We start from the raw sequence: 25,870 nt of genomic DNA, 5'->3' as shown, positions 1-25,870 counted from the left end.
GGCATCGAATGCAGTCTAAGATTGTCTGTACAGGCCTGCAAGTGTACCTCTGTGCACGTCCGGGGCTTCAGCCTTGCTCTTGCCGGGTCTTCTCCATGCCTCTGCGCCTTGGCCCCCAGCTGGCTGCATTTGAGCTTGACAAACACACTTTTAAAGCAGTTCTGTAAGTTCATTCATCCATGCTTCTGCGATTAGGTTAAAGCGACTCTATCTTTATTGCTAATCTGATTTATGTCTGTTTTTTTGCAATTGGTTCATTTATAATGGCAAAACTAAGGTTACACTTTCCATCTCTGTATTTTCTCAGGCTGATTGGAATTCCCTGGGACTACCACAGGTTGTTCGTATTCTGGCTTTAGGCTGCGAATAATTGACCTGACCTCCCTGGGTATCAGGGCTCTGAAGATCACTCTTGTTTATATGGGAAGCTTCTCATCTTTTCCCACCTCCTCTTCTATCCCCAAGAGGCCATCATAGGTTATTTGTAGTAATTTCTCCAGACTGCCAACCCATGAGCCCATGTCAGCCCAAAGGCATCAGAAACACCAGGGAAGGTGAATTAAAAATACAAGTTCCTGGGCTCCAACCTAGTGGATTCTGGGGTGGAACTCATGAAGCTGAATTTCGGCATATTTTCCAGGGGATTCTGAGGCACAGCCAGGTTTGGGAACCACTATTGTATAGAGCTCCTCTTCACTTTTTTTTTTTTTAAATAATTTTTTGGTTATTGTTGAGAATATATACAGTAAACCATGTACCAATTCTACAGTTTCTGCGTGTACAGTTCAGTGACATTGATTACATTCTTCAAGTTGTGCAACCATTCTCACCCTCCCTTTCTGAGTTGTTCCTCCCTATTAACGTAAACTCACTGTCCCCTGAGGTTCCTAGCTAATATTTCAAGTTGCTGTCATCAATTCGATCCCATATAGATAGATCATAAAAGAGCATAATACTCAGGGCAGACCTTCTTTTCTAGTTAAGCGAAAGTATTGTTTGGTTTTAAGAAAACCTCAGGATATTTTTGGTTTAAGGTTTAAAGATTATCTCATGCCAATAGTTTCAGGGGTTCATTCAGCCTCCATGGAGCCAGAAAATCTGAATTCAAGGAGAATTTCAAATTGTGTTCTGCATTTTTCTCTCAATGGTTTTTCAAAAATATTTAACTAGCTACTACTTTGATTGGATTCAGGGCCTAGTAAACTGCCTTTTGCATTTTCTTTTTCAGGAAAAAGGGTCCAGTAATCATAACCTGCTGTCTGCGTCTCGAGCAGCCCTCACTCGGCTTAACCAGCAGGCCCACCAGTTGGCCTTCGATTCTGTTTTCCTGCGTATCAAACAACAGCTGTTACTTGTTTCCAAGATGGATGTGAGTTTCCCACTGCCTGCAGTGGTTTTGCCCCGAGGTCCTTGCAAGCAAGTTGGAACACAGGGTTAGCCCCTGCCCCTAGAGTGTTAGGAGGGGCCCATACTGGCTCTCCTAGGCTAAAAGTGCCACATTAAAGAGTCACATTTCCCTTTTAACTCATTGCTCAGCATGCATTTCGTATCTCACTTGTAGTTACTCTGCTGCTTTGTTTACACATGGTCTCTTGGGATTATTCATATTACTTGATTAGCTTTTTTCCGCTTGAAGCAGCGTAGCTATGCCTTCTCAGGGAGAGGTAAGGGAGGTTATGTGCTGCAGAATAGGTTAAGCCAAGGCTGAGGAGCTAATTGTCTGTTGAAATTGAATTGTTTTCGTGCCACCAACATTGTTGGAGAATTGGTTCTGGAACTTTACCCAGGAGTGTGCCGTCACAGATTTGATCTTGTATTAGTGAGGGGATTTTGAAGAGTTCTGCCACTTTCTTTCCTGGACACCGTTTCTATTTGGATATTCCTAGAGTAGTCTCAGGAAACCCTGGTAGCATAGTGGTTAAGAGCCATGGCTGCTAACCAAAAGGTTGCAGTTTGAATCCACCAGGCGCTCCTTGAAAACCCTCTGGGGCAGTTCTGCACTGTCCTATAGGGTTGCTATGAGTTGGAATCGACTAGAGGGCAGTGGGGTTAGCGTAGTCTCATCTGCTTCACCCTGCACCTTCTTCCCTTCTCTTTCCTGGTTGTCTTGTCTCTCAGTTATATTTTCTCTACTCTAGACCTGATCCCTCATCCAGACCTGATCACTTTCCTGTTGGATCACTGGGATAGACCCTTTCTCTTTGGCTCCTGTGTCTTCCCTTTAAGTCCATCTTGATTTGACTTCTTTTGAAGACAGTCTTTGGGAAAGATCCAGTTATGGGTCTTTAATAACCAAGAGATCTTTGCAGGAGCCAGGTGAAGGGAGGCAACAAGCACTCGTATAACGTAATTACACGTTCTTTGCTTTCTGCTGCCTCTGGAAAACATACTAGGCCGGGAGTCAAGGACCAGTCACTCGTTCCCTGTATGGCCTTGGTCAAGTCTCATCCCTCCTCTGGGTCTCAGAATCTCCATCCATAAAATGAGGTGGCTGAACCACATGATTTGTGAGGTTCTTTCTACCCCGAAATTCTGTGATTCTTACTCTTCATGATCTTTCTGTGCAAAATCCAATGAGATCTGCTGCAACCAGGTTTTTCATTTCTAACCTCGAGGGAGGGAAAACTGGAGGAGCCACTGCTGCTACACAGTGTACAGAAGCTGTGTCCATGGCCAACAGCTATGCTGAGGTCCATGGGCACTGCACTGGCATGTCTGTTTGTTGTCTCATTGGATCCCATGACTGAGCTTACTGATTCCTCTGTGACCCTCCACCTCCTCATCTTTAAAATGGGGATGCAGTCATCCTCACCATACAGATTTACAAGGATTAAATGAGCTACTGCACATGATAGAATTGAGCACAGCACCTGCCAGAGTGCTTCATAAACAGCAATTTTCTTCCTTCCTGTGATTCTCCTTTTTTAAAAGGAATGGCCTCTTATTTTTCTAATAAAAATTACATATATTCATTTTCAGAAATTCAAGCAATGAAAGAAGCAATAAATCCCTCCAAAATCTCACCATCTAGAAATAATCAATGTAAACATTTGGTGTCCATTACTCAGGATGCCTCTTCATGGCCACCCACACACATTTGAAGGTTGGATGGGCATAGAAGATAGGAAGATAGATGGATTTTTTTTTTTTTAAAACAAAATGTATATTATATAATTTTATTTGAATTTAACTAGAAAAGAGAGAAACAAAAATGAAGCCAAAGGAATTGTTGAACTTGAGGTAATTGTTACTTCACCACGGAAGATATTAGTTCCCAAAAGATGCCTCCAAGGTTAAGAAAAATGATTATGAAAGCTATTAGGAGAGTAGAGTCATGGCTCTGTGTTAACCATGTTTCCGTCTCAGACATACTGGTATTGATTGACCTTCCCTGAAAGGTGAGAGATCAGCATTCCTTATCTCTCTCATCTTCCCTCCACCCCACCTCCAGATTCAGTTGTTTTTACGATTTTTATTTTATTAAAGCTTAAAATATTGACCTTCTGTTTGTGAGACCTTAATCCTCCCAGTTGTGTAGCCTTGCTTCTACATCTAAACAGGCTTAGTGCCTACCAACCTGCCCTTTTGCCTCCATTTCTGCATTCCAGAGTTCATTATTGTGATCCAGGTCTGGGTTGCTGGATCTCGCCCTCTCATTCCAGCCTCACCACAACACGGCGAGGCCGCTGGGAAGGGACACAGGCAGCTCTGGAGATTAGGAGGACTTCCCCCAGAGTGCCAGCATAGAAGCTCACAGTACAAAGGCAAACGCTTTGGCTGTGAGGATTTTAAAATTAAACCTTGGTCATTCAATGTTTGTTTTTATGTTTGCCGGTAAACTGTACTGCCCTTTTATATGACGAGAATATAGACCAGCACAATATTCAATTTCAGAACAGATTACTGAGGTCTACCTGGATTAACCTGGTGACAGATGAAGAGAAAAGCCCATTTGAAGAAAATTTTGAGTAAATTTAGAATGACTGAAAAATAATCTACAGTTTTTCCCTACTGCCCTCTCCAAGTCCACCTTCTCGGCCTGCTTTTTTTTTTTTTTTTTTTAAATAATTTTTATTGAGCTTTAAGTGAACGTTTACAAATCAAGTCAGTCTGTCACATATAAGCTTATATACACCTTACTCCATACTCCCACTTAATCTCCCCCTAATGAGTCAGCCCTTCCAGTCTCTCCTTTTGTGACAATTTTGCCAGTTTCTAACCCTCTCTACCCTCCTAACTCCCCTCTAGACAGGAGATGCCAACACAGTCTCAAGTGTCTACCTGATAAAAGTAGCTCACTCTTCATCAGCATCTCTCTCCAACCCATTGTCCAGTCCCTTCCATGTCTGATGAGTTGTTTTCGGGAATGGTTCCTGTCCTGGGCCAACAGAAGGTTTGGGGACCATGACCCCTGGGATTCCTCTAGTCTCAGTCAGACCATTAAGTCTGGTCTTTTTATGAGAATTTGGGGTCTGCATCCCACTGATCTCCTGCTCCCTCAGGGGTTCTCCGTTGTGCTCCCTGTCAGGGCAGTCATCAGTTGTGGCCGGGCACCATCTAGTTCTTCTGGTCTGAGGACGATGTAAGTCTCTGGTTCATGTGGCCCTTTCTGTCTCTTGGGCTCATAGTTATTGTGTGACCTTGGTGTTCTTCATTCTCCTTTGATCCAGGTGGGTTGAGACCAATTGATGCATCTTAGATGGCTGCTTGTTAGCATTTAAGACCCCAGACGCCACATTTCAAAGTGGGATGCAGAATGTTTTCATAATAGAATTATTTTGGCAATTGACTTAGAAGTCCCCTTAAGCCATAGTCCCCAAACCCCCGCCCTTGCTCTGCTGACCTTTGAAGCATTCAGTTTATCCCGGAAACTTCTCTGCTTTTGGTCCAGTCCACTTGAGCTGGCCTTCCGTGTATTGGGTATTGTCCTTCCCTTCACCTAAAGTAGTTCTAACTAATCAGTAAATAACCCTCTCCCACTCTCCCTCCCTCCCCCACTCGTAACCACAAAAGTATGTTCTTCTGTTTATGCTATTTCTCAAGATCCTATAATAGTGGTCTTATACAATATTTGTCCTTTTGCTTCTGACTAATTTCACTCAGCATAATGCCTTCCAGGTTCCTCCATGTTATGAAATGTTTCACAGATTCGTCATTGTTCTTTATCGATGCGTAGTATTCCATTGTGTGAATATACCACAATTTATTTAACCATTCATCCGTTGATGGACACCTTGGTTGCTTCCAGCTTTTTGCTATTGTAAACAGAGCTGCAATAAACATGGGTGTGCATATATCTGTTCGTGTGAAGTCGGCCTGCTTTTTAAGCCTCTCCTCAATCCCATTCGCCCTGTCTTGCCCTTATTCCAAACTTCTTTTTCACTCTGGCTGTTTATCTTTCCCTCCGCCTGATCATTTTCTGACATTGTTCCTCCTGCCTCCTCTCTGAAAGCTTTACCAGGGCCTCCAGCCACAGTGCTCGTGCCTTGGATGGATTCTGGTGACACCCGTCTTTGCCCCACAGGTCATTTCTTGCTTCTCTCCTGCCCCATGGTATTGGTCACAGTCTTATGGGAGCCATTGCGCCTCCCACCACTCTGTTCCCTAATCATCATCTCTGCTCCCTCATTGCTCCCCTCTTTGCCAATTAAACCCAAAAACCAAACCCATTGCCAGTGAGTCTGTTCTAGCTCCCAGTGATGCCACGTGTTACAGAGTAGAACTACACTCCACAGGCTTTTCTCTCCACAGGGTTTTCTTGGCTGTAGTCTTTACAGAAGCAGATTGCCAGGTCTTTCTTCTGTGGTGCCACTGGGTGGGTTCAAACTGCCAACCATAGTTGGTAGCAAAGTGCAAACCGTTTGCGCCACCCAGGGACCAATTCTTTGTCAGTTAGCCACCAGGCTTTGTTGTTCCTGCTTTTTAAATGCCTCCCATCTATTTCCATGGCCACTGTCCTACTTTGGGCTCTTATCATCTCTGAACTATTTCTCGAGCTTTTTATCTGCCCCCTCCCCACCCCTTAGTCCTCTTCAGGGTTGTCATGTTGATTTTTATTCATAAAGCATTGCTCTGACTTTCTCTCTCCCCATTCAAAATTCTTACTGGACTCCCCAGGGCCATGGTAATCAGTTTGTGAAATCTGTTTATTATGGAAAATTTCACACATATACAGGAGTAGAGAGAGGAGTATAATGAACCCCATGTACTCATCACCCTGTTTCAGCACTTGGCACCTCCTGGCCACCGTGTTTAATATCTGTCCCCTTATCTAAAATGCAAGGACTCTACAAGAAAATCACAATGCCGCAATCACCCCTAAGAAAGAAAATGAAAGCTAATTCCTTAATATCACCACCCAGTGTTCAAATTATCAATGTCATAATTTATTTTAACTGTTTGCATCAGGATCCACATAAAGTTCTGCATGTTGTGAGTGGTTGGTGTGTTTTTCGTGTCTCTTGGGAACCATAGGTTTCCCGCGCAGCTCTTTTTCTCTCCCCTCCCCCTGCACTTTTTTGTTGAAGATGAAGCCGTTTCTTAGCGTGGTGTTCAGAGCTATGCACTACCTCTTCCCAGCCTTCTCTGTCTACCTCTCTGCACCTGGTGTGTCCTGTGGCTGTCCCCTTCTCTAATCACTCTAAGCAATTGCTCCTTTGAACTCTTACTGTGTAAACCTTGCATGTGACATCAGAAACTCTTGAAATGGAAGCCTGCATGTATGTATGCAATGGTGGTGGAGGAGGAAGGAATAAGGAGGGAGGCATGGGGGTGTACAGGGTGGGGGCATGTGGGGTGTCTTGGTTCCCCAGATGAGGCTCCTGGAACAAGAAGACCAGTCCTTTCCTGTCTTCGTGTCCTAGCACAAGGCACCATATGTAGATGGTTAGAGTGTTAATCCTCAGTGGATTTAACTGGGAAAAAGTTAGGATAGTTTGAAGCAAGAGAGAATCCTCAAGCAGGAACAGAGTCTAGAAAATGGTCGGGGCAAGGGGTGGGGAAGAAAAGAACTTGTCAGAGCAAACAAAATCAGACAGAGTTGAGTTGGTGCTGCAGGGCATGAGGAGGACTGCTGAGGTTCTGCCTGGGATGGGAGCCCAGGGGTAGATGTAACCATTACATTTCCGGAACGCTGCTTAAAGAATCGAGCGACCAGATCAGACATCAGTTGGCTGCAGGGAGCAGCTACGTGACCTCAGAGCCACAGCAGGAGTCCAGCCAGAAAGGGCCCTGTTTCCAGGCTGGCTTTGGAGTGACTCAGGTTGAAATTAAGAAACTAGATTTCTGGGCATAGGCGTGCCAGAGTGAAGTCTGCAGCCAGCCACATGCGTACCAATACTTTGTCTCACTTCATGCAGAATGCCAGAAGGTTCACACCGTGATCCTGTAGATGTTTCCACTTTAAATGACAACTGAGGCACATGCTGGTGCTGGAGAGCCCCTGGTTGGGGGTCCTGAAGAGGACAAAGGGGAGGCTGTGGGCTTTGGAGGGTACTTCTCACTTCTTACCTTTGGTGTTCTAAATCGGTTGAGAAATAGACCCAGAAGATAGAAGTATAAACAGCAGCTTTAATTTGGGTGAAGTGATGTAGGGGAATGTGGTTTGGATATTCCTGTAGTCAGAAGGGGCGTCCTAAGTGTCCCTCTCAAGATATGGGACTTATACGTGGTCTCTGCAAAGGGCTATAGCAGTCCTGTTCTCCTCAGGGTGCTGAAGACCCACGAGTGAGTGAGGCTGCCTGCACTGGTGACTTCTATCACCTTGACCCCTCCCGACCCCCCAGTAGAGAAACTCAGTCCATGGGCTATCCAACTCATCATTTCACATTCTAAGAGGGATCAGAGGGATCCGTTCCTACTTTATGGATCTGCAGGAGTACAGAGAGAGGAAGGGTGATTCTGGTGGGCCTCAAACTTATGACTTAAAAGAAAGAGAAATCCCTGGCCTGTTGAGTGGGTTGGTTCCAAAGGCCAGTTCTGAACAAAGGAGACACCTCATGGGCAAGGCTGTGCTCTTCCTGTGTTTTCCCTCTTAGCCGCTCGCACAGTGCTTGGCGCTGTCTGTGCTGCCCGGTTGCTGTGCTTACTGATGGCTTCCTCTCCTTTCTTCCTTAGAGCTGGAACACGGCTGGGATTGGAGAGACTCTGACTGATGACCTGCCCACCTTCAGCCTCACTCCTCTTGAGTACATCAGCAATGTAAGAGAGCTTCTCTGTGCGTTTCTTTGTGGTGGCGATAGCGTTTCAGACCTCACCCCATCTTTTAATTTTGGCTCTTCTAGGTAAACTAGCCATCACCCCATCTGTGCTGTGGCTGGACCTTTGCTTTCGGATAGTCTGCTGTCATTTCCTAGGTGCCCTTCAAGGAAATGCAGCAGAGCCACGTGGCGGTTTCAGAACCTAACACATTGCCACCCACCCCACATCTCTCCCAGTATGAGATGTGGCCACTACCTAAGGGCATGAGAGCCAGGGTCCCATAGGAAATCCTGGCTTGGAAAGACAGGAAGAAGGTGGCCAGACTCTTCTTGATGGCCTTTCGTAAGAACAGTGTGTATGTGATTCTGAATTCAAATTCAGCCAGCTTTTAGCGAGCACTTACTGTGTGCCGGGCCCTGTGCTGAGTGCTTTCATGTGTATCCGTTGTTGTTAGTTGTGGTTGAGTTTATTTCTACTTATGGTGACCCCATGTGTGCCGAGTAGAATTGCTTCATAACAAATCTCTTAGTGAGAATTGTAGTTATGGAGCCTTAATATGAAAAGAACAGGGTGAACCTTGTAGGGTACTTGGAGTCCTTTCGCTTTTGCCCATGCACCCCTAGGGGTTTGATAGTCCCTTTATAAGGGACTTTGACTGCCCAGACATCTGCACATGGCCTTTCCTTTCATTCCTTCTGTGGGTCTAGCTTCCACCCCAGTTGCTCTGAAATGTCAGAGTGCTTAAGAAATACTGTACAGGAGTAGTATACCCCAAACCACATATAATCCCTACTGTGGGAGATATCTGGGATTTTCCAGGGTAATTTTGAGATAGGTGCTTTCTGTGTTATGTTCTCACCTAAGAGCCCGACCACTGAGTAAGATGTAACTTTACTGTAGTAGATATAAAGGCATTTGAAAAGCAAACATTGTACAAGAAGAAGCAGCGTGTGGCAGGCAGTCCCACTGGCAAGCAGAGAGGAGGATGGCCTGCTATTCTCTGTCCTTTTTCGAGCAACGGCACGTCCATCGTGATGATCAGTACCCTGCTGCTTTCCAGGGCGGTACCCAGTATACTGTTCAAATGAAATTGTTAAGATGTGAGTCAGCCTTCTACAACCAGTGACAATAATCTTATTTTTAGACTCCAGACAATTTGCCTTACAATCTAAATTTGATACTACTGGATGAGAGTTGAGAGGCCATTGAGTTGATTTGAAAGTTGAGGAAACTGAAGTGTAGAGAAGTCAGGAAAGCCAGGATGAGTTTCCAGGCCTCAGCCCTTTACTACTTCCTGTGACCCTCACAAGTCATGGATACCATTGTACTTGAGGGCTGCTGACCTAAATTCAGGAAAGGAACATTTATTGAACACCCGCCGTGTGCAAGGACAGTGCCAGGCTTACATTGGTGCCTATAGGTAACGCATGGTCTATGTCATACTTTTATCTCAACAACTTTGTGAGCCACGTGGCAGGTTCACAGTGAGCACCAAAGCTCAGGGTGATGGGAGAGGGGCACGGAAGAAACAGTTTCCCAGTAGTTGCTCTGTTAGTCAGGAGGCCAGATATGTGTTACACAATATATATCACTCAGTATCTCATCTCGTCCTCGCCACAGCCCTTTGAAGTAAGTCCTCGTCTTAGAGATGATGAAACCATGGCCGAGACAGAGGAAGTAAATTGGCTAGGGTCACACAGTGGCAGAGCCAGGCTCACCAAGCTGAGGGAAAAAGGGTATCAAGAAGCAATTACTGAGTATGTGAGAACAGTAGGCACATATCATAGGTGTGATGATGACAAGCATCCCTTTCCATATTGAGTTCCAAAAAATAAATACGGATCAGACTCCTGAGTGAAACCCAGAGCCCTAGAATCTGTCCAGGAGCCACAGCAACCCCATAATCTAAGACCAGTTAAATGAATTTTGAGATAATGAGATTATTGAAATTTTGCACCTAAATGACACTTTGGTTTGTTGATGAATACCCTCATCCACACAGAACCGTGAGAATCATAAAGGGATGAAATACGAGAGAATGCTTTGAAAAACATTTATGCAAGATATAATAATGATAATGCTTTATTTCAAGTAAAACTGGGCCCATGGATTCAGCCCAAAGGCTATGGCTACAGATGAAAGGTGTACCAAATACAGGAATATACACAAGGTTTGCACATAGTAGATGTTCAGGCAGTGATTGTTGAATAGAATTCAAATGGAGGAATTCCAGCCCTAGAAGTTAGCATCCTTCTCTTCCCCTAGCCTGGAGGAAAATGATTAATTTTCTATTCTCTATGAGCTGAAATGTACAGTGGTTATTATTAGTAAGGTAAATGGTGATCTATTTCTGAAAAATAAGCCATTGAAAACCCTATCGTCTCTATTCACCTGAAGCAACAGAGGAGGAAGGAGAATCAGGAACAGAAGGATGAAATGGAATGTGTGGCTAATTGTCTCCATGAACAACTGCCTCTTTTTTCATGAGACCGGAAGAACTGGATGGTGCCTGGCTACCATTACTGAACATTTTGATCAAAGATTCTACAGAAGAATCCTGATCAAAAGGGGGAAAATGCAGAACAGAACTCCAAATTCTCATGGAATCCACTCATTCTGGGGCCATGGAGACTGGATGAACCTCCGAAACTGTTACCCTGGGATAATCTTTAAACATTAAACCAAAAATTTTCCCTGAGGTCTTCTTAAAACCAAATAATAATTTACCTTAACTAGTAAAGAATGCCTGCCTTGAGCATTGTGCTTTTTTAAGGGCTCTCTGTATTGGATTAAATTGACTACGGCAACTCGAAAGATTAGATGGGAATCTTAGGGGGCAGTGAGCTTATGTTAATGTGGGAGGAACAACTCAGAGAAGGAGAATGGTTGCACAACTTGGAGAATGTAATCAGTGTACATGTAGAAACTGTTGAATTGGTGTATGTTCTGTGGTATATACTCTCAACAACAACAAAATATAAAAAAAACAAAACCCAATGAGCAACAGTTCTGCTCTGACACACATGGGGTCATCATGAGTCAGAATCAACAGCAACTGGTTTAAATGACTACTCGCCTAGTGTGGTTGAAAGGTTGTACTAAATAAATGAAAGAAAACAAAGAATGCTGATTTAATTTCTTTTACTACTTCTTAGAGTACCAACTATTAATTTTTTGTAAGCATGATGGACCGTAAAATGTTTAGACCTACTACCTCCAAACCATGTTATATGTTTGGAAAAGAGGGTGTTATCCTCCTGTGGTCATCTGGGCTAGGTAGATTTTGGGGTCTGTGTTAACTTCTGGACACCACACTTTTTAAGAGGAATTTGACAGAATGGAGCTGGTGCAGAGGGAAGCAAGCAGGATGACCAGGGCTGGGAAGCCTAGTGCATGAGAAAACAAAACGGCATTTGCTTCAGTAATTAATAATAATTATAGTTCACACTCAGTAATAATAATTATAGCTAACACAATGCCTTTTCTATGCCTGGCACTGCTGTAAGAATTGCACAGAAAAATAAACTTCATAACAGCTCTATAAGTTAGATGAGGAGACTAAGACGTAGAAGCAGGCTTCTCTTGAATGTTCTGAAGTACAGTAGGTGTGTCCTTAAGCTTATAAATTGGTGCAAATGGTTGGACCATGTTAGGAACAGAAGAACTTGGTGTTAGGGATCCCAGTCTTCTCAAAGCCAGGGGAAATTTGGATGCACTTGACACGCTGTTTTCCACATGATTGGTCACATTGATCTCAAGGGCGAGGTTAGTGTTAGACGCCAATGAAAACTGATGTTTTTCATTGGATTCTGGCCAGAAATCTGGATTGGGCCCGCAGCATTGCTGGGGTGTGCTCAGCACACTCACTGTTCTTTTTTTCAGTTCTGTTCGTTTGCCGTAGAGACTCTGGGCATGGCCTGAAGTCGCTGTGCTTGAAAGGCAGCGGCTTTGTGAGGGAATGTGAAAGAGTGGGCACTTGCCTCAGAGAGTGAACTGGCTACGCAGATCAGTGAGCTGACCACCAGGGAGCCATGAATCCAACCTGATGGGCTGTACAGAGAAAGATGGACATTTCCCCTATTGAAAACACAGCTTCTGTAGTTTTGGCTCAAGTTCATTCTAGTAAGAGGAACGCACTTTTCAGTAAAAGCTGAACCCTGTCCATGAACATATATATAAAGCCGTCTTTGGGAAAGTGTCATCATCCTCAGCTTCTGAAAAGGGGGGACAAAGGCAAAAATTGTGGAATCTAGCTGGGTGCACAGAGTGGTGACAGCTCTTGTTGGCAGCAGTGGCTGTTGAGCTGTTTCAGGCATCTGATCATGCCTGTATCTCAGTAGGCAGAAGTTTTGTTCCTTTTTATAGGCCCCTGTATCTTGGTCTACCACCATACTGTGGTAGCTTATATGTTGCTATGATGCTGGAAGCAGCAAATACCAGCGGGGTCACCTATGGAGGACCTGGAGCTTCAATGGAGCTTCCAGACTAAGACAGACTAGGAAGAAGGCTTGGTGATTGTGATGGTTAACTTGGCTGGGCCATGATTTTCAGTGTTTATATGTGATCACCCCCACGATAGGATCTGCCATGAGTAGCCAATCAGTTGAAATGGAGTTTCCTGTGTGTGTGGCCTGCATCTAAATATAAGTGGACATTCTGGCTTTTGCCGGCTCTGGATACTGCAGCTGGCTTCTGTTTGTCTGACCTCCAGTTCTTGGGACTTGAGCTAGCAACTTACCTGCTGATCTGGGGATTCACTGATGATCACAGCCTGTGGACAAGAGCCCTGCTCTCCGACCTGCTGATCTTGGGTTCGCCAGCCCCTGAAGTTACGTGAATCAGAAGAAGCCTTGTGGTCTTGCCCGCCGATCTTGGGATTTGTTGATCTTCACAGCCTGTGAGCAAGAGCCCTGTTCTCCGACCTGCCAGTCTTGGGTTCGCCAGTCCCTCTGGCTGCATGAATCGGGAGGAGCCCCTATTTTGATCCACGGACTTGGGATGTTCCAGCCTCTACAACCGTGTGAGCTGTTTCCTTGATATAAATCTCTCTGTATATATATTTTTCTGCTCTACTGGTTATGCTTCTCTAGAGAACCCAGCCTAAGACAGTGATCTACTTCTAAGAATTAGCCAGTGAATATCTTATGGGTCACAAAAGAATACTGTCCTATATAATGCTGGAAGATTGGCCCCCTAGGTTGGAAGACACTCCAAATACACAGCAGTCACAACAGTGGACTAGAGTATAGCAATGATTTTGAAGATGGCGCAGGACCGGGTAACGTTTCATTCTGTTGTACATGGAGTTGCCGTAAGTCAGAGCTCACTTGATGGCAACTAACAACAACATCTGGGTCTAACATCTGCCACTATTTAGGGATGCATGAGGCCAGGTTGAGAAGATGTTACTTCGATAGCTCGCTGTCTTTGAATTAGCTTCAACTCTAATTTGAGATGAATGTAATGAAATGAATATGTAGCAAAAAAAGCAACAACAGGCTCAAAGACTACCTTTTTATATTGTAACCTGAAAACCAAGCCTTATTTTAAAATAAACCACATACCTTAAAACACAAAACAGTTATGAGTTGTGTTAGAAATAAAAAAAAAACAGGTGTATAAAATATACCCATGATGAAAATCACAGCTGACAAATGCATGGTGAAAGCACTATTAATTGGAAGGTTCGTGTCAAATGTCTTCTAACTCTACTTTGTTTGATTCCCCACCAACCAAGAAGGTTTCATCAATCTTTATTCTCTAGAGTTTGTATTATGAAAACAACATAGTTTTCCCTTCAAATTAATTTATAATTATAAATGACTTTTTTTTTTCCCAAACAAAATTCCTTCCTTCCCCTGGTTAAATCACCTAGAAGAGAGAGACCAAAACCAAACCCACTGCCGCTGAGTCAATCCCAGCTCATAGTGACCCTCTAGAACAGGGTAGAACTGCCCTATAGGCTTTCCTAGGCTGTCACATCTTTCTCTCATGGAGCGGCTGGTGGGTTCTAATGCTGACCTTTCAGTTAGCAACTGAGTACTTAACCACTGCTCTACCAGGGCTCCTTGGAAGGGTGAGAACCAGATCCAAATTCAGAAGACAGGATTTAAATTCTAGGTTGGCAGTGCAGTTGTTGCCGTTGGCATTTCACTGATTTTAATAACTTAAACACAGTGCTTCACGTTTTGCAAAGCACTTCGCTATTCATTACGTCACATGAGGTAGAGATTGTGTTGAATGCTTTCCAAAAGTACTAGGGCAATTAATGAGAAGACTGAATCCATTGATTTTTTTTTTTTTTTTTAAGGTGTTGCCATGACCAGTATTTCCACATACTGGAAAGATGGGAAGATCAGATCTGGGGTTACCCCAGGTATAGCAATTTTGTCCCTGGGCCATTTGCCTTCACATGATGCACGAAGTAACTATCTGTGTGTGTCAATGTCAGGCTGAAAGTACTTTCTTTTGTTTCAGATCGGGCAGTACATCATGTCCCTTCCCCTGAATCTTGAGCCATTCGTGACTCAGGAGGACTCTGCCTTAGAGTTGGCATTGCATGCTGGAAAGCTACCGTTTCCTCCTGAGCAAGGTAAGGTGTGATGTATAGGCACGTCTCTAACACCCTCACTTCTCAACACACACATCTCTATAAACTGCCATTGAACTCATTGTCAAAACATAAAATAGGGACTGAGAAAGGTTGGGGCCCACTGATTGCGCCCTTGGGAACTTCTGCAGGACATAGTTCTGAACAGGCTGTAAGTGAAAATAAGAATATACCGTTTTACAACCTACCAAATTGACTGTGTGAATATTTTAATGTGATTATGCTTAATATTGGCAACCAGGAAACCCTGGTGGCATAGTGGTTAAGTCCTACGGCTGCTAACCAAAGGGTCAGCAGTTCGAATCCACCTGGCGCTCCTTGGAAACTCTGTGGGGCAGTTCTACTCTGTTCTATAGGGTCGCTATGAGTCGGAATTGACTGGACAGCACTGGGTTTGGTTTTGGTTATTGGCAGCCATGGAGGAAAACAGTTTATATTATACATTTGAATTTCTGGAGGACTGTTTGACATAAGATCAGAAGACTTAAAGACGTACAAACCTTTTAGAACACAAGTTCTACTGCTAAAAAATTGTCCTAATAAAATAGTCATGAGTGTAAGTATACGAGTGTTCATCCCAGCATTGTCTATAAAAGCAAAACATTGGAAAGAAAAATAAGCATGAAATGGTACAGATTAGTTAAAAAATCCTGGTACATCTACATAGTGAAATGCTATGTAGCTATTAAAAAAGATAATAGCCCCTGAGAGTCTGGCACCTGGACACCCTTTTAGCTCAGTACTGAAGTCACTCCTGAGGTTCACTCTTTAGCCAAAGATTACTAAGGCCTAAAAACAAAAGGAGACTAAATGGGCACACCAGCCCAGGGGCAAGGACAAGAAGGCAGGAGGGCACAGGAAAGCTGGTAATGGGGAACCCAAGGTCGAGAAAGGGAGAGTGTTGACGTATCGTGGAGTTGGCAACCAATGTCACAAAAATAATGTGCTTGTGAATTGCTTAATGAGAAACTAATTTGTTCTGTAAACCTTCGTCTAAAGCACAATTAAAAAAAGATATTGGAAAAGGATATTTAATGACTTGGAAAGATATCCTCAGCATATTAAGTGCAAAGAGGAGGTTATAAAATAATATATACAGTGTGATTCCATTTAAAAAAAACTGCCATGTATATAAACATAAAAGGAAAAGACTAGAGAACTGTCATCTACCACTGTAAATTGGTATATCCACTTTGGAAAAACAGTGTGGCATTTTCTAGTAAAGGTGACAACGTGCATACCCTTTGGCCCAGTGGTTTTACTCCTAGATGTATGTCCTAGATACTCTTTTATATGTGCCCCATGTAAATCTCTAAGGAGGGCCATAGTGACTTGGTTGGTAAGAGCCTCAATCTGGAAGCACCCCAAATGTTCATCAACTGTAAAATGGATGGATACATACATTATGATATAGTCATGCAATGAAATCATATATAGCATTGACAGTGAATGAACTACAGCTACACATAATAACACTGATGCGTCTCACGTTATTGAGCAAAAGAAACAAGACAGAAAAGATCCATACAAACAAAGCGAGATCCACATACGCACTTACATATTCCACAAATGGGATAGTCACATCTCATGTATACTGGGTTTATTGTGGTAAAAAAAGTAAAACAATTTTTGTGCTTCCTGCTTAGAGAGGCTTTTTCCCATGTGCACCTGGCAAACAGCCCAATTGTCCCTGCCCTTCCTCAGCAGCTTGAAGCCAAGGTATTTGCTCCCAATCGTGTGCTCCCATTTGTCTTCGGACATGCCTTGGCTATAGCACTGTCTTCATTTTCTCCCCTGAATGGAGAGTGCGCTAAGGGCAGCACCCACCTGGCACCAGCGCCCAGGGCAGTGCCGAGTGCTTCAGGCTTTTGGGAAATTGGTCTGGTGCTCATACTTCTTCTACGTCAAGGACAGGGTGCCACTTCTGCCTCTTCATCCTCAACCCGGGTGTCTCCTCAGTCTCTTGCTCGTTTTCATTTCTTCTTCTCGTCCATGTTTATGTCGTCCGCTTTCATCTCTCTCTGACAACTCTCAGCTCTAGGTGTTTGTGCTCTGGTCCATTATGTTTAGCCTTACCTGGGTATTCTACCCTCAAGTCACAGTCAGCAGGAATGTGGCCTATCCCTTAAACCAGCCTCCTTGCCCAGCTGCGTTTTTGGCCATGTCACGACCAGGTTGGCGATGTCAAGGTGGAACTAGATTACCATTATCATCCTTATGCTTACTTGTCACCAAACCTGGCTTGTTTTTTTTAACCTTCTAGTTTGTATTATTGCATGGATGTTTTATAAAACAATTAAGATCATAGTTTAAGGGCGGAGCCAAGATGGCGGACTAGGCAGACGCTACCTCGGATCCCTCTTACAACAAAGACACGGAAAAACAAGTGAATCGATCACATATATAACAATCTACGAACCCTGAACAACAAACACAGATTTAGAGACGGAGAACGAACTAATACGGGGAAGCAGCAATTGTTTCCAGAGCCTAGAGCCAGCGTACCAGTCAGGTACGGCACAAGCACAGAGAGCTGCTCCACCCCGCTGAACTAACCCCAGGAGGGAGACCAGCCGGTTCCGCGGGCGGCGTGGGACGCAGCTGGTAGGAGAAGTCCCCGGGAGGCAGTGACTGGTCTTGGAACGGGGAGAGCAGCGTCCCAGCCAGGGAACCATCCTGCCAGGATTTGGACTGGACGCAGGTACGGCATAAACACAGAGAACTGCTCCACCCCCCTGAACTAACCCTGGGAAGGGGCCCAGCCGGGTCGCGCGGGCGGCGTGGGACGCAGCCGATAGGAGAAGTCCCTGGGAGACAGCGACTGGTATTGGAGCGGGGAGAACAGCGTCCCAGCCGGGACACTCGGTCACGGCACAAGCACGGGGAGCTGTTCTACCCATCTGAACTAACCCCGGGAGGGGGCCCACCTGGTTTGCGGGGGCGGCACGGCCACGCGGCTGGAGGGACGAGAAGTCCCCGGGAGGCAGCGACTGATTTTGGAGTCGAGAGTGCACCGTCCCAGTAGGGGAGCCTTGACGCTGGGCGAGGGGCTGGAAGCGGAGGATCTGACCGTGACTCCAGCGGGCCAGACCCCCCAGGGGCAATCTCCACACAGCCAGCACACATAGGCGACGCGCCCGCGGGAATCTCAGATATAATAGTCATTCCAAGCAAGACAAGCAACTCTGGCTATATTCTGAGGTGCTACTCTCCTATCTCTCTGTTCCCTCCCCCACCCTCCCCAGGCGGCTTCATTAACATCCGAATAGCCTGAGCCAGAGGGAGAACTCTGATAGGGGTCTGACTGCATTTATTTTTAGCGGATTTTCTGGAAAAACTAGTTTCCCAGTGATGGCTCGGAGACAACAATCCATATCAAACCACTTAAAGAAGCAGACCATGACAGCTTCTCCAACCCCCCAAACAAAAGAATCAAAACCTTTCCCAAATGAAGATACAATCCTGGAATTATCAGATACAGAATATAAAAAACTAATTTACAGAATGCTTAAAGATAATCACAAATGAAATTAGGATAACTGCAGAAAAAGCCAAGGAACACACCGATAAAACTGTTGAAGAACTCAAAAAGATTATTCAAGAACATAGTGGAAAAATTAATAAGTTGCAAGAATCCTTAGAGAGACAACATGTAGAAATCCAAAAGATTAACAATAAAATTACAGAATTAGACAACGCAATAGGAAGTCAGAGGAGCAGACTCGAGCAATTAGAATGCAGACTGGGACATCTGGAGGACCACGGAATCAACACCAACATAGCTGAAAAAAAACCAGATAAAAGAATTAAAAAAAATGAAGAAACCCTAAGAATTATGTGGGACTCTATCAAGAAGGATAACCTGCGGATGATTGGAGTCCCAGAACAGGGAGGGGGGACAGAAAATACAGAGAAAATAGTTGAAGAACTCCTGACAGAAAACTTCCCTGACATCATGAAAGACGAAAGGATATCTATCCAAGACGCTCATCGAACCCCATTTAAGATTGATCCAAAAAGAAAAACACCAAGACATATTATCATCAAACTCACCAAAACCAAAGATAAACAGAAAATTTTAAAAGCAGCCAGGGAGAAAAGAAAGGTTTCCTTCAAGGGAGAATCAATAAGAATAAGTTCAGACTACTCAGCAGAAACCATGCAGGCAAGAAGGGAATGGGACGACATATACAGAACACTGAAGGAGAAAAACTGCCAGCCAAGGATCATATATCCAGCAAAACTCTCTCTGAAATATGAAGGCGAAATTAAGATATTTACAGACAAACACAAGTTTAGAGAATTTGCAAAAACCAAACCAAAGCTACAAGAAATACTAAAGGATATTGTTTGGTCAGAGAACCAATAATATCAGATATCAGCACAACACAAGGTCACAAAACAGAACATCCTGATATCAACTCAAATAGGGAAATCACAAAAACAAACAAATTAAGATTAATTAAAAAAAAAAATACACATAACAGGGAATCATGGAAGTCAATAGGTAAAAGATCACAATAATCAAAAAGAGGGACTAAATACAGGAGGCATTGAACTGCCATATGGAGAGTGATACAAGGCGATATAGAACAATACAAGTTAGGTTTTTACTTAGAAAAATAGGGGTAAATAATAAGGTAACCACAAAAAGGTATAACAACTCTATAACTCAAGATAAAACCCAAGAAAAACGTAACGACTCAACTAACATAAAGTCAAACACTATGAAAATGAGGATCTCACAATTTACTAAGAAAAACGCCTCAGCACAAAAAAATATGTGGAAAAATGAAATTGTCAACAACACACATAAAAAGGCATCAAAATGACAGCACTAAAAACTTATTTATCTATAATTACACTGAATGTAAATGGACTAAATGCACCAATAAAGAGACAGAGAGTCACAGACTGGATAAAGAAACACGATCCATCTATATGCTGCCTACAAGAGACACACCTTAGACTTAGAGACACAAACAAACTAAAACTCAAAGGATGGAAAAAAGTATATCAAGCAAACAATAAGCAAAAAAGAAGAGGAGTAGCAATATTAATTTCTGACAAAATAGACTTTAGACTTAAATCCACCACAAAGAATAAAGAAGGACACTATATAATGATAAAAGGGACAATTGATCAGGAAGACATAACCATATTAAATATTTATGCACCCAATAACAGGGCTGCAAGATACATAAATCAAATTTTAACAGAATTGAAAAGTGAGATAGATACCTCCACAATTATAGTAGGAGACTTCAACACACCACTTTCGGAGAAGGACAGGACATCCAGTAAGAAGCTCAATAGAGACACGGAAGATCTAATTACAACAATCAACCAACTTGACCTCATTGACTTATACAGAACTCTCCACCCAACTGCTGCAAAATATACTTTTTTTTCTAGCTCACATGGAACATTCTCTAGAATAGACCACATATTAAGTCATAAAACAAACCTTTGCAGAGTCCAAAACATCGAAATATTATAAAGCATCTTCTCAGACCACAAGGCAATAAAACTAGAGATCAATAACAGAAAACTAGGGAAAAGAAATCAAATACTTGGAAAATGAACAATACCCTCCTGAAAAAAGACTGGGTTATAGAAGACATCAAGGAGGGAATAAGGAAATTCATAGAAAGCAACGAGAATGAAAATACTTCCTATCAAAACCTCTGGGACACAGCAAAAGCAGTGCTCAGAGGCCAATTTATATCGATAAATGCACACATACAAAAAGAAGAAAGAGCCAAAATCAGAGAACTGTCCCTACAACTTGAACAAATAGAAAGTGAGCAACAAAAGAATCCATCAGGCACCAGAAGAAAACAAATAATAAAAATTAGAGCTGAACTAAATGAATTAGAGAACAGAAAAACAATTGAAAGAATTAACAAAGCCAAAAGCTGGTTCTTTGAAAAAATTAACAAAATTGATAAAGCATTGGCTAGACTGACTAAAGAAATACAGGAAAGGAAACAAATAACCCGAATAAGAAACGAGAAGGACCACATCACAACGGAACCAAATGAAATTAAAAGAATCATTTCAGATTATTATGAAAAATTGTACTCTAACAAATTTGAAAACCTAGAAGAAATGGATGAATTCCTGGAAAAACACTACCTACCTAAACTAACACATTCAGAAGTAGAACAACTGAATAGACCCATAACAAAAAAAGAGATTGAAACAGTAATCAAAAAACTCCCAACAAAAAAAAGCCCTGGCCCGGACGGCTTCACTGCAGAGTTCTACCAAACTTTCAGAGAAGAGTTAACACCACTTCTTCTGAAGGTATTCCAAAGCATAGAAAATGACGGAATACTACCCAACTCATTCTATGAAGCCACCATCTCCCTGATAGCAAAACCAGGTAAAGACATTACAAAAAAAGAAAATTATAGACCTATATCCCTCATGAACATTGATGCAAAAATCCTCAACAAAATTCTAGCCAATAGAATCCAACAACACATCAAAAAAATAATTCACCCTGATCAAGTGGGATTTATACCAGGTATGCAAGGCTGGTTTAATATCAGAAAAACCATTAATGTAATCCATCACATAAATAAAACAAAAGACAAAAACCACATGATCTTATCAATTGATGCAGAAAAGGCATTTGACAAAGTCCAACACCCATTTATGATAAAAACTCTTACCAAAATAGGAATTGAAGGAAAATTCCTCAACATAATAAAGGGCATCTATGCAAAGCCAACAGCCAACATCACTCTAAATGGAGAGAACCTGAAAGCATTTCCCTTGAGAACGGGAACCAGACAAGGATGCCCTTTATCACCGCTCTTATTCAACATTGTGCTGGAAGTCCTCGCCAGGGCAATTAGGCTAGACAAAGAAATGAAAGGTATCTGGATTGGCAAGGAAGAAGTAAAGTTATCACTATTTGCAGATGACATGATTATATACACAGAAAACCCTAAGGAATCCTCCAGAAAACTACTGAAACTAATAGAAGAGTTTGGCAGAGTCTCAGGTTATAAAATAAACATACAAAAATCACTTGGATTCCTCTACATCAACAAAAAGAACACCGAAGAGGAAATAACCAAATCAATACCATTCACAGTAGCCCCCAAGAAGATAAAATACTTAGGAATAAATCTTACCAAGGATGTAAAAGACCTATACAAAGAAAACTACAGAGCTCTAGTACAAGAAATTCAAAAGGACATACTTAAGTGGAAAAACATACCTTGCTCATGGATAGGAAGACTTAACATAGTAAAAATGTCTATTCTACCAAAAGCCATCTATACATATAACGCACTTCCGATCCAAATTCCAATGTCATATATTAAGGGGATAGAGAAACAAATCACCAATTTCATATGGAAGGGAAAGAAGCCCCGGATAAGCAAAGCATTACTGAAAAAGAAGAAGAAAGTGGGAGGCCTCACTCTACCTGATTTCAGAACCTATTATACAGCCACAGTAGTCAAAACAGCCTGGTACTGGTACAATAACAGGCACATAGACCAATGGAACAGAATTGAGAACTCAGATATAAATCCATCCATGTATGAGCAGCTGATATTTGACAAAGGCCCAGTGTCAGTTAATTGGGGAAAAGATAGTCTTTTTAACAAATGGTGCTGGCATAACTGGATATCCATTTGCAAAAAAATGAAACAGGACCCATACCTTACACCATGCACAAAAACTAACTCCAAGTGGATCAAAGACCTAAACATAAAGACTAAAACGCTAAAGATCATGGAAGAAAAAATAGGGACAACCCTAGGAGCCCTAATACAAGGCATAAACAGAATACAAAACATTACCAAAAATGATGAAGAGAAACCAGATAACTGGGAGCTCCTAAAAATCAAACACCTATGCTCATCTAAAGACTTCACCAAAAGAGTAAAAAGACCACCTACAGACTGGGAAAGAATTTTCAGCTATGACATCTCCGACCAGCGCCTGATCTCTAAAATCTACATGATTCTGTCAAAACTCAACCACAAAAAGACAAACAACCCAATCAAGAAGTGGGCAAAGGATATGAACACACATTTCACTAAAGAAGATATTCAGGCAGCCAACAGATACATGAGAAAATGCTCTCGATCATTAGCCATTAGAGAAATGCAAATTAAAACTACGATGAGATTCCATCTCACACCAACTAGGCTGGCATTAATCCAAAAAACACAAAATAATAAATGTTGGAGAGGCTGCGGAGAGATTGGAACTCTTATACATTGCTGGTGGGAATGTAAAATGGTACAACCACTTTGGAAATCTATCTGGCGTTATCTTAAACAGTTAGAAATAGAACTACCATACAACCCAGAAATCCCACTCCTGGGAATATACCCTAGAGATACAAGAGCCTTCATACAAACAGATATATGCACACCCATGTTTATTGCAGCTCTGTTTACAATAGCAAAAAGCTGGAAGCAACCTAGGTGTCCATCAACGGATGAATGGGTAAATAAATTGTGGTATATTCACACAATGGAATACTACGCATCGATAAAGAACAGTGACGAATCTGTGAAACATTTCATAACATGGAGGAACCTGGAAGGCATTATGCTGAGCGAAATTAGTCAGAGGCAAAAGGACAAATATTGTATAAGACCACTATTATAAGATCTTGAGAAATAGTAAACCTGAGAAGAACACATACTTTTGTGGTTACGAGGGGGGGAGGGAGGGAGGGTGGGGGAGGGTTTTTTTATTGATTAATCAGTAGATAAGAACTGCTTTAGGTGAAGGGAAAGACAACACTCAATACATGGAAGGTCAGCTCAATTGGACTGGGCCAAAAGCAAAGAAGTTTCCGGGATAAAATGAATGCTTCAAAGGTCAGCGGAGCAAGCGCGGGGGTCTGGGGAACATGGTTTGCCAGGACTTCTAAGTCAATTGGCAAAATAATTCTATTATTAAATCATTCTGCATCCCACTTTGAAATGTGGCGTCTGGGGTCTTAAATGCTAACAAGCGGCCATCTAAGATGCATCAATGGGTCTCAACCCACCTGGAGCAAAGGAAAATGAAGAACACCAAGGCCAGACGACAACTAAGAGCCCAAGAGACAGAAAGGGCCACATGAACCAGAGACCTACACCATCCTGAGACCAGAAGAACTAGTTGGTGCCCGGCCACAATCAATGACTGCCCTGACAAGGAGCACAACAGAGAACCCCTGAGGGAGCAGGAGATCAGTGGGATACAGACCCCAAATTCTCATAAAAAGACCAAACTAAATGGTCTGACTGAGACTAGAGGAATCCCGGCGGCCATGCTCCCCAGACCTTCTGTTGGCACAGGACAGGAACCATCCCCGAAGACAACTCATCAGACATGAAAGGGACTGGTCAGCGGATGGGAGAGTGACGCTGATGAAGAGTGAGCTAATTATATCAGGTGGACACTTGAGATTGTGTTGGCAACTCTTGTCTGGAGGGGGGATGGGAGGATAGAGAGAGAGGGAAGCCGGCAAAATTGTCAAGAAAGGAGAGACTGAAAGGGCTGACTCAAGAAGGGGAGAGCAAGTGGGAATAGGGAGTGAGATGTATGTAAACTTATATGTGACAGACTGATTGGATTTGTAAACGTTCACTTGAAGCTTAATAAAAGTTATTAAAAAAAAAAAAAAGATCATGGTTTAAGAAGAAAAAAAATCACTGTGTCCCAACCACTTAACAAATTGGTGTTTTCATCTTCCCATGTGTCCCTCTGGCCCCGTTCCTGTGCAGACAGTGTGTTACATGTGACTTTATTCTGTACCATCATCATCCTCATCAGTAGTAGTGTTTTTACACAAATAACACATCGTATGCTTTTTTTTTTTTTTGCCAATTGTGCCCCCTCCCCAGGTATTTTCGTAGTGTACTATGATTTATCCTTTTCTTTCCATACCTGCTCTCAAGTGTCCTCCTTTCCCTAGGAAGCTAGGCCCTCCTTCTCTTGCCTGCATGACTACTCTGTCTCCCCCCACAGCCTGCCACAGCTTAACAGGCTCCCCAGCATGGGCTTATCATGTCACAACTTTCCTGGGAACCATTTGTTTCCTGTCTCCTGTGACTTGGTATCCGCATGATTCTCGGGGTGCCCTCCATGACCCAGTGCTGTCCTCCCAACACTTTATTTCCCACTGTTCCCTGTGGTGGAAACCTTGGTGGTGTTCTGGTTAAGAGTTCGGCTGTTAATCAAAAGGTTGGCAGTTCAGATCCACCAGGCGCTCCCTGGAAACCCCATGGGGCAGTTCTCCTCTGTCCTATAGGGCTGCTATGAGCCGGAATTGACTCGATGGCAATGGGTCAGGTTCCCTGTTGTACTCCCCCATAATTACAAGACTAACAGCTGCCCCATGACCGAGCACTAAGTGTGTGGCGGGCCCCACGCCTACTGCCTCATGTGCACTGATTTAATTCCCACAGCAGCCCTGAAGGGCTTTTGAACCAAACAGTCTCGGACAGGCTGGGTAACTCGTTAGTGACAGAGTTGGCCTTGAATTCCAGTCTTGATTCTGATTTGATGACCGTGCTTCGACCACTGCCATTCAGCTTCCAGGGAGGCTGGGATCCTCCCGTTCTCTACCTGTGCCAACTCTCCCACCTTCTAACTTCTGGTTTAGGGCCCCCCTCTGTCTGAGTCTCCCTCCTGCCCTCCCTCTTATTCTCTGTCTGCAGAAATCCCACTGGACTATGTGGCTAGACTTGATTCCCAGGCCTTTGGGGACTCTTCCATTATTCAGCCTCACCTGATTGCATCCTTTTCTGAATCCTCACTGTACTGAGTCAGTATCAGTTGACCTAAGAGTTCATTGTTCCCTGTTTCCTGTGCTTCTCATTCAGACTGTAAGCTTCCTGGTGTGTTTGTGTGTATAGCACTTGTCATGGGCCAGGTCACCCGGAAGGGCTCAGTAAGAACTGTGGGTTGAAAAATAAACCCTGATGTCATCTTAAAACTGAATAATAGTTTATCTTAACTAACTATAGGGTCATCATGAGTCGGAATCGACTCAACAGCAATGGTTTTTTTTCTTTTTTTTAACTAGTAAAA

General features: G+C 43.1%; 1 protein-coding gene across 5 annotated transcripts in view; it reads left to right on the top strand.

Moving 5' to 3' along the window:
* COG7 (component of oligomeric golgi complex 7) overlaps window positions 1-25,870 on the top strand; it is an 88,242-nt gene that overhangs the window by 54,459 nt on the left and 7,913 nt on the right. For 3 of the 5 annotated variants that reach the window (XM_003418900.4, XM_023558834.2, XM_023558835.2), the window contains exons 13-15: window positions 1,229-1,369; window positions 8,116-8,199; window positions 14,677-14,791. In XM_003418900.4, the coding sequence (XP_003418948.1) occupies window positions 1,229-1,369; window positions 8,116-8,199; window positions 14,677-14,791 (340 nt within the window). Of the gene's footprint in view, window positions 1-1,228; window positions 1,370-8,115; window positions 8,200-12,910; window positions 13,214-14,509; window positions 14,576-14,676; window positions 14,792-25,870 lie in introns of those variants that run through there. The other 2 variants (XR_002787888.2, XM_023558836.2) reach the window with 2 other exon arrangements.

Source organism: Loxodonta africana, chromosome 12 (genome assembly GCF_030014295.1).
Source record: "Loxodonta africana isolate mLoxAfr1 chromosome 12, mLoxAfr1.hap2, whole genome shotgun sequence".
Lineage (NCBI taxonomy): Eukaryota > Metazoa > Chordata > Mammalia > Proboscidea > Elephantidae > Loxodonta > Loxodonta africana.
The sequence above is the reverse complement of the archived record's forward strand: the minus strand, read 5'-3'. Positions and strand labels throughout refer to the sequence as shown.